The sequence below is a fragment of the Polyergus mexicanus genome, unplaced genomic scaffold (assembly GCF_030449975.1).
Source record: "Polyergus mexicanus isolate NDT 795.1 unplaced genomic scaffold, iyPolMexi1.0 SCAF_73, whole genome shotgun sequence".
NCBI classification, from domain to species: domain Eukaryota; kingdom Metazoa; phylum Arthropoda; class Insecta; order Hymenoptera; family Formicidae; genus Polyergus; species Polyergus mexicanus.
Window position 1 is genome coordinate 41,307 of NW_027223393.1, and position 14,600 is coordinate 55,906.

The window sequence follows — 14,600 nt, forward strand, 5'->3', positions numbered from 1 at the left end:
CAAAAACACTACGGAAAAGAGGGCAATACATTTTGTAAGTGTATTGGACATAATCATTTTCTCGTATGTGTGTGTATGTATGTATGTATATATATATATATATATATATATATATATATATTTTATTACGCAAGTGGCATTAACACAAGTCGGAGAGACTCTGTTGCGTCTTTGGATTTTAAATCAGTTAAAATCGAAAATGTTCTCTCTGGATCTGCATTTGAATTAGGAAGTGATCGAACAGCGCTCAAAATATTTCTCAAAGTAGGATATTTGTAAGCATTATTTGACAATTGGCGCTGCAAGATCTCTTTCCACATATCATCAAAATTTAATTTTGATTTATTCCGTTTTTCTTCTGGAGTTAAATCTGCTGGTAATGCAAACCACTCTTTTCTTAAGGATTCTTCATCAAAGCCACCGAGAGTTCTCGCAACGAAAGAAATATCCTGGAATGATGTTTTTCTATTATCATCAAATAGAGATATAGATGGTCCAAAAACTTGTAATTTTATCAAAAAATCATGCATAATAGGCAATCTTTTACGTATTTCTTCTGCAGCAGTTATATAAAATTGTAAACAGTTCTGTCGAATGGTTATAATTATATAGTTATAATTATCCACATGACCTTCCATCGTTAGATTATTGATTCTGATCCAACAAAAATTTTATTTATGTCTTTCTGAATTTCTTTGTGTGAAAAATTTATATCTGTAACTACGTCTTTTAAATATTCTTTTTAAACAAAGTTTTGGCAAATTTGGGAGAGGAAGTTAGCTGATTTTAACTGCAATAAATGAATTCTCGTTTCTGTAGATTGGAAAAATGCATTGAATGCGTTAAAGAAATGTAAATTATATTTAAGAAAAAGAAAATATGCTTTCATTTCTAAATTATCCATCATAAATAAAAGATACTCTCCAGATTTTGTTTTATCGCTTACAACCATTTCTTCCAGAAGAAGTTTAATTGTATCCCATGATTCGAGAAGTCTTTCGACACATGTGTAGTGAGACAGCCAGCGCGTTACACTTAATTTTAAAATTTTGCGATATTTTTCTTGAAAACAATCGCAAAACTTCTGAAAAATTGCCGAACGTTTCGGACTGCTATTAATATAAGAAGATATCTTTTTTAGAAATTCGTCACAAAATGATGGTATTTTCGCACATGCAGCGTGCGCAGCTAATGCAGCTGAATGACATGAACATGGAAATGTTAATAAATGTTTCTTTTAACTTAGTTTTAAATGATAAATGTTTTCCTGTCATTACAGATGCATTGTCGCATGACAGAGCAACAATATTTAAAAAGGGAATCTGTAATTTCCATATTTCACATTTAAATGCATGGAATAACTTTTCAGCACTAGAATCTCTCGCATCAATATTAATCAATTTGACTAACTGTAAACAAATATCTAATGTCTTAGGATCAACATATCGTACGAAAAATGTCATCCATTTTTCATTGCAAATATTCGACGTTTCGTCAATAAAAACAGAATTTAGTTTCCTGAAGCTTCTGAACGATATTTTCGTTTTCTACGGGACACAAAACATTGGAAATTATATTTTTATATTTAGCTCGACCCATATTCATGCTTCTTAACGCATTAGGATCTTTTCCTATCTCTTGAAAAAAGCTGAGAATCTCTTTTGCAGTTTGATAAGGAATATTTTTTTCAGTAATTAATGCGGCATATCGTATTTCCGCTGATTTTTTTTTGCTTAAATGTTAAAAGCGATTCATCAATTTGCTTATCCAAATCTTCGTTCGATTTGTTCGCTTCTATATTACTTATTTCATATTTTTTTCTATGCATGGTGAATTCTTCGTGTCGATATATTTGTGATAGACCGCCAGCAATTAATCTATTACAAATCAAACAAAAAAATGAACTGGCATCATTTAGCACTTCGCGTAACCATAATTTGAATTCGTTTATTTCTAGCCATTGTGGTCTAAATGTTTTTATATATTGTGTATTTTTATTTTGTAAATTTTCGTTATTATTATTACATAAAACATTTTCTTTAATACTATTTTTATGACACGCAGAATCCGCATGCCTGGAAACACGTGATGAACATGAAAAATTTTTATTGCATATACTACAATAATAAAGACTATCATCGGATGATACTTTGTGTATCCAAAATTTGTATCGATCATCACTAAGCCAAGCTTCTGCAAAACTTCGCTTAGGTTTTTTAGTCAATTCATCACACATTTTTATATCGATTACTAAAAAAAGAGAAAAAACAAAAAAGCTGCAAAATATATATGCGTATGTGTTTGTGTGTTTGTGTGTGCGTGTATATGTATATATGAAAATGCAACTTACTTAATAAACGTTGTGAATATTATTTTGCAAGACAGCGATCAACAATTGAAGCGATCAGAAATAGAATGTTTATCGTAAATGTATCGATTGTCTTTTGTCAGTGACTACCGAACAAAGTCAGCGAGAAAAACATGCGTGCCTCGATAAATAATTTTGTACAAGACTAACTGCCTTGTCATTTCTATCTAATAACAAATAAAGTCACAAACAAATAATAGGTTTTGTCATCTCAGAGTGTCGAGATCTTTCTAGAAAACAGTGATAATAAAAACGGCGAGCGTGCAAAAAATTTTAAATAATTATTAAAAAATGTTTATTTATATATATTAATATTAAGGAACCTAAAAGCCTAAATTAGCTTACTTATTTAGTAAAATTGAATGATTCTCTATCATCTTTACGCTCTTTTAATTAGTTTATATCTTTTATATATAGAATAAATTTCAATGTAATTAGAATATTTATTTAATTAGTAATTTTTATGTAGTTGTAAAATAATCAAGCTAAATGCGAGAAGGGCGCATAATTTATTAGACGAGTCAAGCTGCCGCTAACGTATGTGATTCTCAAGATCCCGAAATCTCGAGGCAAGCAACGCATCATAGCTATAGCTATAGTTCGGGAAAGAAAAAGACAGAGGATTGTATGCCTGCCTTCTTCTATTGCCCGAAGTTGGCCGAGCGCCGAGCGCACACGTACACGGCTCTTCCTTTGTGTGCATCATCCCTTCCACACTCTGTGGCATGTAGCGCAGTCCCGAATCTGCCATCACTGACTAGCAGTGAATTTCGAAACATGCCAGTGATAGTGCGTAAAGCCTGTTGCATAATACAAAAGTATAGGTAATAGGAACAAGAAATAAAAATTATCCACCAATAGGAGCAAGAAATAGATATTATTCCCTGCTCCTATCGGTGAATAATTTTTATTTCTTATTCCTATTGCCTGTACTTTTGTATTGTGCAATAGGCTTAATGCGTGTACAATCATAGGATCATTCGAACGCAATGCAACAGGCCATATCGTGACGCAATTAGTAACTTAGCAAATTAGTAACAGTCATTTATACAATCTTTGTTAAAAATCATATAAAGGTAAATCTAATAATTAGATATGACTTTAATAAATTTCAGTATGTGAAATAGATGTTGTAAAACAATCAGTACTATTTTCTAATGTAATAAAGAGAGATGCGTATATGAAAAAAAGAACATAGATATTGCCACGTATGTCGTATTATGTATTAAGAAACATACGCAATGTTTGCACTCGTATTATTCAACGACGGGATTTATCATATTTGTAAATCAAAAACCATTATAAAACATGGAAATGAATGTGTGGCAAAATATAGAAATGTCAAGTATACTTGTCGAGTTATAGCGCAACATAGTAAGTATATGCATAAGTATAATACTTATGTACAATACATATATATATATATGTATATATATATGTATATATATGAATACACTAATTGAATATATAATTTCTAATTATGTATATGTAATATATAACCTATTCAACACACACAATATCGATCTTATATTATATTATATTTTTAAAAGGATTAGATATATATATATATATATATATATATATATATATATATATATGGCCAATTGAACTATTATATCTTTGATTTGTTGTGTCAAGCACTAATTTAATTATTATATTTTAAAATCTTTGTTCTACTTTCTATTGTAGAAAATATTACTATACTTAATGATATTAAGCATTCTTTAACTAACAACGTACCTAAAATAATATTATAACGTACTTTGTCATGTGTACATGTAGTATATAACCCATTCAACACACACAGTATTGATCCTATATTTTTAAAAGGTTTAGAAATAGCCAATTGAACTATTATATCTTTGATTTGTTGTGTCGAACATTAATTTAATTATTATATTTTAAAATCTTTATTCTATTTTCTATTGTAGAAAATATTACTGTACTTAATGATATTAAGTATTCTTTAGCTAACAACGTACCTAAAATAATATTACAACGTACTTTGCCAAACATGCACGAGAAACAAAACTTGCTTCAAATCCAGAATCAAAATGGTAAGATGGTTAATTCATTTGTATTATTATTTATTTAATTATTTATTTAATTTATTATTTTATATTGCTGCAAATTATATTGCTAATCACATTTAAATAAAATTTATATTTCTTAATTTAATTGAAATGCTTTTGTATTTAATTAATAATTAATTATGCGAATAAATGTGGTCATATTTTCTTATTTATTAGTACAAAATCTATAATTTTTGTGACATTTAACATCTATTTTTGTTTTTCCTAGCATATCTTAATAGTAATAATACTATGCAAGACAACATTTCAAAAAGTATTTATGATGAGGATCCATCTTACGTACCAAACAATCCATCTGATGAAAGTTTTATTCAAGCTGTGATAAATCAGGCAACAAATTCTGTTGTTAAACAAAATAGCTCAGCAAATATTTCTAGTCGATTACATACATCACCTCATATAATGTCACTAAATGTATCAGACAGAAGTGCCCAGGATGACGTTGGAAATCTCAATGAAAGTTAGACAAGAAATTTATTTTTCATAAAGCATCGAATTGTGCAGTTTGTGCAGAAAATTAAAAAATAGAGAGACTAAAAGAGAGTTCGTTTTTACAAAGATCTAAATAAATCTAAATCAATCAAGATCAATATAAAACAGTACAAATGTTCTGACATTAACAATAATCGCCAATAATATAAAATAATCTTTAAAAATTTGATATTTGAAATGACCAATAAATGTTATAAGAGTATAAAAATATTACATGTAATACATATAATATATTTCTACAAGTATTTGTATGTATATGTCGATATGTATTGGCCTTAAAAGTTTATACTCGTTTAATTTAAATTACTATATTTTAAGTTTATTCTTTATAACTATATACTTGTAACATTTATTGGTTATTTTAAATATCAAATTTTTAAAGATTATTTTATATTATTGGCGATTATTGTTAATGTCAGAACATTTGTACTGTTTTATATTGATCTTGATTGATTTAGATTTATTTAGATCTTTGTAAAAATGAATTCTCTTTTAGTCTCCCTACTTAATTTTCTATGTTGTAAAAGCCACACATAGTTATAGTAGACCATTTCTTTAGATTAACAGTATTTATTTCTTTACTTTTATCTTTCACTAGGTATTGTGTTATATTATATAATATTTAATTTAATTATAATTTTAGATAATTTTTCATATAACTGGCGTGGAAATATGTTTGAAGTATATGAAGATTACGATTTATTCAAATCCACTACTGCAGCAGCTATAATTTCTAAAGATTCCGAAATACATGAACCTGTTTCCACTAAAGATATATTATTGTTTAAAAATAATTATAATAGTTATTATTACTTGTATGTAACTATATCTTAAATAGTATTTAGTAAATAATTATGTCTATATGTTTCTTTTATTGTACAATTAACAATTTTAGACCCGTTCTAACATATATAATATATTAATTATTGTACATTCCACGCGCGGTGTGTACTATATAAAATAATTATTTTAAATACTTTGCACATTCTAAATCTCCCTTTATTCACATTTTGTTAAAGTAAGCTAACTATCTAAAAAAAAAAAAAAAAACTAATCTCAGCAGAACGAATTAAGAATCCATGATCAGATACATCTGATCATCAATCTATCGAAATAATTCTATCGTTGTCGTCTCTTTATTTACATTGAATTGCAATAATAAAATGCAAAAGTGGAAAATTATATAAAATGCGATAATTTACTCTGTTACTTTAATATAAAAGAATAACTTATTTATATCATCTTTTTTTAATATAATTGCAATGCTTATGTATTTATTTACATAGGCCGATAAATTTTATTTCATTCGGACTATCTCGGACTGGACATGGTAATCCCGAAAGATTTTTGCGCGCTGAGACCAAATTCATCGTCCAAGTTTGTCTATTACGATACAATTTTGAGAAGAATAGCGTTAAAAAAGCTCAGAACGAAGATTTTAAGGAATGTTATGACATTTGTCCCATTGATAGTAATTTCTTTTTAAATTTTTGTTAATGTTACGCAAAAATATCATTTATAACGCTATAATTATTTCTTAAAATCGTTGTTTTAAATTTCTGATGCTAATTTAGTCAAAAATGTAACGTAATAGACAAATTTGGATTCGATTTCAGCGCGCAAAAATCCTTCAGAGTCGCCAGGTCCAGTTCGAGATAGCGCAAAAAAGATTAAAGTTGTCAACTTGTGTTATTAATTAACAATAGTAATAAATAGTAAATAGTAAATAAATATGATCATTTCTTTATATATTAATATCAAATGTATAATTTTTGTACATTTAACGTCCATTCTTTTCTCTTCTTAGCATGCCTTAATAATAATAACATTGTACAAGACAATGTTTCAAAAAATTTTTATGATAAGGATTCATCTTACGTATCAAACACTTCTGAGGATGGTTTTGTTCAACCTGTGATAGATCATGCAACAAATTCTGTTGCTAAACAAACTAACAGTTCAGCAAATACTTCTAGTCTACTATACATAAACATATCAGACAGAGGCGTCCAAAATGACGTTGGAAATCTCAATGAAGGTTATACAAGAAATTTATTTTTTATAACTGCATGTTATGTTTTGGTACTCTTGCAGCAACATTTGCAGTACATTTCGAATGTGTGCAGTACGATAATTATTTTAGATTCTTTGCAATTCTTTCTTCCTTCAAATATTTCTTTATTAATATATTTTTGTTAAGGTAAATTCTATCTCAAAAGAAAGAAATAAGAATCCATGATCATATAAATCTGAACATCGGTTTATCAAAAATAAATCTATTATTGTCCTCTCTTTTTATTTACATTAAAATGCAACAGTAAATTATAAGTTATGCTCAGAATCTGTCTGCGTAGGTTTAGTTATCTAAAGAAGATGCGATCTTGCAATATTTATTCAATTTTTGCAATATTTACTTTCTGTTGTTTTAATATAAAAAATAACTTATTTATAAATCACTTTCTTTTAATGTAATTGAAATGCTTATTTAATTATTAATTGAGGCTTCTGGGTTCATTGCAACTGTCATTATTTGATAACATCAGAAACAAACAATTGCATGCTAAAACTTCTTGCCGTATACATTGAAATAAAAAAATGTATCCATAAAACGATATTTGTAATCGATTCAGTGAATTTATAAAATGCTCCAAACACTTTCATTTTACTATAAGAATCAATAAATAGTCGTAAAATTAATATAACATGCAACTTATATTTTAATTTTTTTTTTTCATAATTTATGATAATGTTACATTAATTTTACGGCTATTTATTAATTATCACAATAAAAAAAGTTTTCGGAGCATTTCACAAATTTGCTGAATCGATTGCAATATCGTTTTATAGATATATATATTTTTTCAATGTATACTGCACGAATTTTTGGATGTGATTTCTCGCTTCTGACTTCATTAAACAAAGACGGTTACAATGAATATCTTGAAACTTTAAAGAGATGCTGAACTCCGATGTAACTGCTTTCGAAGTTTACTCTTTTTATTGGTTGCATAGAATGGCAATGCTTTTACAGTATGGAAGTACAAACGCTAATGAATAGAAGACTTAATGTTACATGAAACTCTTTTGTCGAGTTTTATATAACATTGGGCAATCTTTCATTCATTAGCGTTTGTACTTTTACACTGAAAACCATTCGCCATTATATGTAACTAATAAAAAATAGACTAAACTACAAAAGCAGTTATATCGAAGTCCAGCATCTCTTTAACTATATAGATAAAACTGATCATATATTTTCTTATATATTAGCATCAAGCATTTTTGTGATATTTAACGTCCGTTTTTTTTCTCTTCTTAGCATGTCTTAATAATAATAAAACTGTGCAAAACAACATTTCACAAAATATTCATAATGAGGATGCGTCTTACGTACCATCAAACACTTCATCTGATGAAAGTTTTGTTCAACCTGTGATGGATCAGGCAACAAATTCTCTTGCTAGAGAAACTAACAGTTCAGCAAATACTTCTAGTGGTTTAGACATATCAATGTCACTAAACACATCTGGTAAATGTGCTCGGGATGACGCTGAAATGTTTGTTACATCAGCTGGTGCAGGAAACAAGAAGCATTTCTGTATGTATTGTAACACGTTTCAGAGCAAAATAGCTCGTCATCTTGAAAGAGTACATGCGAATGAATTAGAAGTACAAAAATTTAAACATATGCCAAAAAGGAATGCAGAACGAAAAAAGATTCTAGAAACGATACGTAGACGTGGAGATTTCTATTTTAATATCGATTGTTCACGAAATGATGGAGAACTACTAGTAGAAAGACGTTCAAAAAAAGAACACAATAGAATACCTTCTGATTATGTCGTATGTCCAAAATGTAAAGCTTTCATTCTGAAACTTACAAGCAGACATCACTATCAGAGATGCATTAAAGAGATAATTAAAACTAAAGATAACAGATCGATATCGGTTTTAGGAAGACAAATAATAGGACGTATACATCATTATGTATACGTCCTATTATTTGTCTTCCTAAAACCGATATCGATCTGTTATCTTTAGTTTTAATTATCATTATAAAAGTGGAAAAACTCGTAATTTTAGAGCATTACTTGCTTCATTAAGCAAGTAATGCTCTAAGATTACGAGTTTTTCCACTTTTACGAGAAGATGATGTAGTGAGGGGTTTACGTTACGATGAGTTAATAATCGCATTCGGTAATCAACAGTGCGAAAAATATAAAACATCTGAACACAATGATGCAATGATTAGACAAAAAATGAGAAGGCTGGGTCGCCTACTTCAAGTATTGAAATATAAAAATTCTGATATTACGGATTTTGCTTCTATTTATTTCCCCCGATACAGCAATACTTGCATTGAAACAATTAATACCCTAGCCGGTTTATCTTTATGTGGAAAATTTTATAAAACTCCTTCACTGACTTCTGGACTTGGAGGTTTGATAAAAGAAATAGGTAAACTTTTGATCAATCGATGTATTAGAAAAGAAGACAAGGAAAGGAAATTACGTGCCGAAGATTTTTTGAAAGTATTTACCGAAGATTTTGCAACACGTATAACAAAAACACTATCGGAAACAATGAGTAGAAATATAAGACGTAGAAAAATTACGTTACCCTCTAAAGCAGATATTATTAAGTTGCATAATTTTCTAAAACAAGAACGTGAAACAGCTTATAATTCTTGGAAAAAAAATTTCTCCTATAATGCATGGCTTTCACTTACAAAAGCAACATTGACTTCAATACAGGTGTTTAATCGACGTAGAGCCGGAGAGATACAAAGGACGTTAATTGAGGATTATAAGGCTTATCAAGGAATTAATTATGAGACATACGATATGTATAAAGCGCTTTTAGCACGTGCCAAAGAAATTGCTAAAAAATATGTACGATTTACCTTAAGAGGTAAACTTGGGCGAACGGTACCAGTCTTACTAACAGAAGAATTAAGAGATTGCATTGAAATGATTTTAAAATATAGAAAGGCTGCAAAAGTTTCTTCGAAGAATCCACACCTATTTGGTCTTCCTTCGCTTAAAAAAGATAAACACAGATATCTTTTAGCGTGTGACTTATTACGGCAATATGCAATAGAAAGTGGCGCAGAAAATCCAGAGACTATTCGTGCAACTGAATTACGGAAGCATATAGCAACAATATGTGTTCATTATAATCTATCTGAAAATGAAATTTCAACGCTTGCAAATTTTATGGGCCATGCCGATAAAATTCATTTATCTCACTACAGACAACCTGTTATCGAAAAAGAAATCTTAGAAATATCTCAATATCTGGAAACCGCACAAGGAGCTGATATGAATGAAAGTGATAGTAATGATTCTGATTCTGGACTTTCCGATATTGGAAATACAACGAACACCACAGAAACTTACGATAATAAAATTAATAAGGAAATTGCATCCAGAAGAATCATTCGAGATTTTCAACAAGGTACTTTATTCTTTCATAAATAAAATTTGAATTTTTTAATCGTACTTTAATTAAGTCAAATGTCAAATAGTGATTAAGGAATGGGTGGATCTAATTTAGAATTTAAGATCATATAGATTTCTTTAATATAAGAGTAGATTCATAATCCGATTTTATATTTAAGGCCGTCTTAAGTTTATCTTCAGATGTTATGTAGCAATAAAATGGCATTTACAGCATCTGAAGATAAAATTAAGACGGTTTCAAATATAACATTGAACTATGAATACCGTCATAGATTCATAAATTTCTGTTGATGTAGTTGTAGATGAAGATGTTAATGAACCTGATACGCCGATGAATACTAGTTACTTAGATGATAATATGCAAAATAATCAAAATATGATAAATATCAAGGAAAAATTGATTCAGAATATTCAACAAAAAAAAAAAAGTAAGTAAAGAAGTTATTTTGCAATTATAATACAATACATATATAATACATATACACAATTTTAATATTATGATTTTATATTTATATTTATATATTAAGGTGTTTGACGAAAAGTTTTAAGTAAAAAATATATATGTAGATTTGGTTATTCCGAACAAAAATCGATTACTATTTTGCAAACCACAATAAAATTTGAGTTATTAATTATTAAAAATGGCTATGTATAGAGGCTTTTTTAATTAATAACTCAGAAATTTGCGTGGTTGTTTGCAAAATGGAATAGAAAACTTTTTGATATTTATAATTCAAAACTTTTCATCATATACCCTGTATATATAAATCTTAAAAAATATTTTATAAAATGTCGATTAAATATTATATGGAAATCTTTAGAGACAATTATATAAATTAATAAATATTTTAATATTTCCAGTATCTAATCGCAATCGATGGACACAAAATGAAAAACGTATCGTTATCGATGCTTTTGGTCATTACATAGATTCCACTGACAACAAATTACCCACATTCAATGAAATTGGAAAACTTATTAAAAAGCATCCTGACTTATTAAGACAACGAAGCGTGCCTATGATTAAAACGTGGATACATAACCAAAAACGTATTAAGATGAAGGAAATGAGAATTTAAATACAATTATTAATTATGTAGTGATTATTAATTATGTAGTTAATACCGAATTTATACGTTATAGTTTATATAAGATTTATTGTTTAATGATACGAAAAAACAATTCGGAAAGCTATTAGAGACTATTAGAAAGACTATTAGATTATTACAAAAGATAAAGATTGTTAGAAAAAGTACAACATATAGTGCAATAAAAGCAATATACGTATGTATACGTATACATAGATATATTTATAAAAATAATCAGTTTAAGAAGTTTATTTTTTTTACTAAGATATGATTTTTTACTAAGACTGAGTAGAGACTGGATAGAAAAAGCACTACACGTAGTGCAATATAAACCAATATATGCATGTAAAGTATACATATTATATATTTATATATATAAAAATAATCAGTTTGGAAGAGTTTATTTTTTTATTTAAAGATGTAAAGATACAAAGTTAGAACATAACAGTACAAATGTAATAGACACAATTAATATTACTGATAAAAATGTGTTTCTTTTTTATTTGATACATTATATCCATGATGAGTTTGTAAGAAAGTTCGTTTTCTATTACTTAAGAAACGTAAAGAAATGAAATAGAATAGTACATATGTAACAGTGCAATAATACTTATGTGCAATTTATGTTACTCATCATAAATATACCTTTTTAAAGATATTCTGTTCTAATTTTTCTATTTTTTTTTCCGTTCTTATTTTTAAAATAAATATACACATATATATAAATATATATATATATATAAAGAATATCTTTGACAATAAGTATCGAATATAAAATAGATATATGTAGATTAGGTTCTGAACAAAAGTCTTCTATCATTTTGTAAGCAAACACGAAAAAATTTCAGTTATTATAATTATTGAAAATTACCATATATAAAAGCTTCTGTAATTAATAATTCAGAAATTTGCGTGATTATTTGCAAAATGGTAGAAAACTTTTTGTTAGGGGTAATTCAATCTACAAATGTATATTTTTTATTTGATATTTATTGTCATAACAATGCGATAGTAATAATATTATTTTGTATTGGGTTCTTTTGTATTTGCAGGTAACTGTTTATTACATATATAATTATATATTTTATATTTGAAGAAATATAGACAAGAAAAGAACAAACAATTACTCTTCAATACGAATATACAATATACATATAGTGAAAGAGAAGGAGAGAGAGAAAAAAGATAAAGTATCGCGAAATAAGAAAACGAATCCAATCAAAATTTTAATATATCACCACATACACCTAATGTGTTGAATCACCTATATCAGAAAATATCATTATAAACGCCGCGTTACTATATCAAGCCCCGACTATTATAAATCTGCTTGAGGTATATTTTATCAGCAAAAACAGTGCTTTAGCACATCATACCAAAATACAGCATATTATATATTATCTATATTACAAAAAAAAAATCTTATAACATTTTGTTTTTGACCGATTTTTCAACATTACAATTACATTGAAGTGTATACATTGAACATATTATTTTTCACATAAATAATCTTGTATCAATATGATAATTATATTTGTAATAATTATACTTGAAGGTTTACATATATGTACTGTTTCACATAATGCATATACATGTATTCAAATATGGTACTAGAATAGATATATTTATATATTTGTATATTTTTATATCAGTGTTTCTCGTATGGTATAATGTCCGTAAACAATTAAGAATTGTACTGTGCTCTTTCACACGTAAAAATCTCACGTATATCAGAGCATCATGAGATTTTAAGCGCGAAAGAGTACAGTACAATCTTGAATTGTTTACGGACAGCATACAATACCATACAAGAAACATATTCGAATATATGTATATGCATTATGTGAGACAGTACACACATGTAAACCTTCATATATAATTATAGCAAATATAATCACCATATTGATATAATTATTTCTTTGAAAAATAATCTGTTCATATGTACACTGCAACGTAATTGTAAAGTTAATAAATCGATTAAGACCAAAATGTTATTAGATTTTTCTTTTGTGATACAGTTATATATAAATAATATATATAATAATATATATAATACAATATACCACATTTGGGTATGACATGCTAAAACTCAATCTTTCCTAATGTACTCGCTAACTAAATAGTGATATAAATATTTATTCAATCTTCTAACATGTCAACAGTATAACATCGTTATTTCTTCAACAAACACTGCAAGTTGGTAAATGAGCGTTGATTATTCCATTACAGATCACAAGATTCTATTAGCGGAGACTATATTATTGAACTCTCGCTTAAAAGATTCTCGTGCTTTGTAAATGAATTCCCTCCAGACATTCAATGCAAGCTGGTTCCCTGGTTTGGAAATTAGTGCCGATCTATTATTTTCGTCTGCTTAATATGAAAATAAACATGATACAACATAAATAGGTAGCGCGACATTAAGATCTTGTAAAGCAATCTTACCAGCATAATTGTCATCATCACAATTCAGTCTTTCTTTAGGTTGAACGAACAGTCAGAAAACACAATGCTTGAAAACATTATCTCATACTGTACTTGTACAATAGTTATTTCATCACGCGTAGACCCAAAAATATTTCTAGTATAAAGATCCCACTATAAATAAAAGAGATTGATTAATAACTTGAAAGTTATTAGACTTATGTTACATGTATATACTCTTGCATTATAAACTATATAAATATAACAAAAATACTCACCTATAATTATAATGTGTCTTATTACATAAATTCAAGGACTTGTCCCTCATGTTAAAGTACCCAAACTTATTTATGTAAGGGAAAAATGCTTATTCAATGTCAGTACGCAGAGAAAGCAAAGTTTCGGTAGCTTACAAATATATGTTTGATACTACAAACACGATAATAAAGATATTAAAGCAGTGAAATACGCGAAGTTCAGATATCTGTCGTATGTGCGGTAGGCAATGTAGAAAAACGCTCCGTTAAAATATTTTTATTATTTAATATGAATTTATTTATTGTATAATTTTTGATTATATATATATGGTACGTTGTCCGCAAACAATTAAAAATTGTATTGTACTTTTCTTAAATAAAATCTCGCGATGCCGTGATATACGTGAAATTTAAGT

The 14,600-nt window shown here is 27.8% G+C and overlaps 1 protein-coding gene and 1 long non-coding RNA gene across 3 annotated transcripts; both read left to right on the forward strand.

Moving 5' to 3' along the window:
- Positions 1-3,187: 3,187 nt before the first annotated feature.
- On the forward strand, positions 3,188-5,010 carry LOC138944012 (uncharacterized). Of its 2 annotated transcripts, none has more exons than XR_011448611.1 (4): positions 3,188-3,402; positions 3,484-3,742; positions 4,300-4,425; positions 4,670-5,010. It is a non-coding gene; the product is annotated as an uncharacterized lncRNA (long non-coding RNA). The 2 variants fall into 2 exon arrangements; XR_011448612.1 differs by having other exon boundaries at positions 4,339-4,425.
- Positions 5,011-9,088: 4,078 nt separating this feature from the next.
- On the forward strand, positions 9,089-11,494 carry LOC138944011 (uncharacterized). The gene is made up of 3 exons (XM_070314902.1): positions 9,089-10,410; positions 10,712-10,843; positions 11,277-11,494. The coding sequence occupies exons 1-3, from the start codon at positions 9,198-9,200 to the stop codon at positions 11,492-11,494; spliced, it is 1,563 nt and encodes a 520-aa protein (XP_070171003.1). The 5' UTR covers positions 9,089-9,197.
- Positions 11,495-14,600: the final 3,106 nt, after the last annotated feature.

What these genes read in the sequence shown, in the direction of transcription:
- LOC138944011 (XM_070314902.1), top strand. Translation starts at nt 9,198, where the DNA reads ATGATTAGACAAAAAATGAGAAGGCTGGGTCGCCTACTTCAAGTATTG. An exon ending in CATTCGAGATTTTCAACAAG is followed by an intron (nt 10,411 to 10,711) that starts GTACTTTATTCT and finishes CTGTTGATGTAG; the next exon opens with TTGTAGATGAAGATGTTAAT. An exon ending in TATTCAACAAAAAAAAAAAA is followed by an intron (nt 10,844 to 11,276) that starts GTAAGTAAAGAA and finishes TAATATTTCCAG; the next exon opens with TATCTAATCGCAATCGATGG.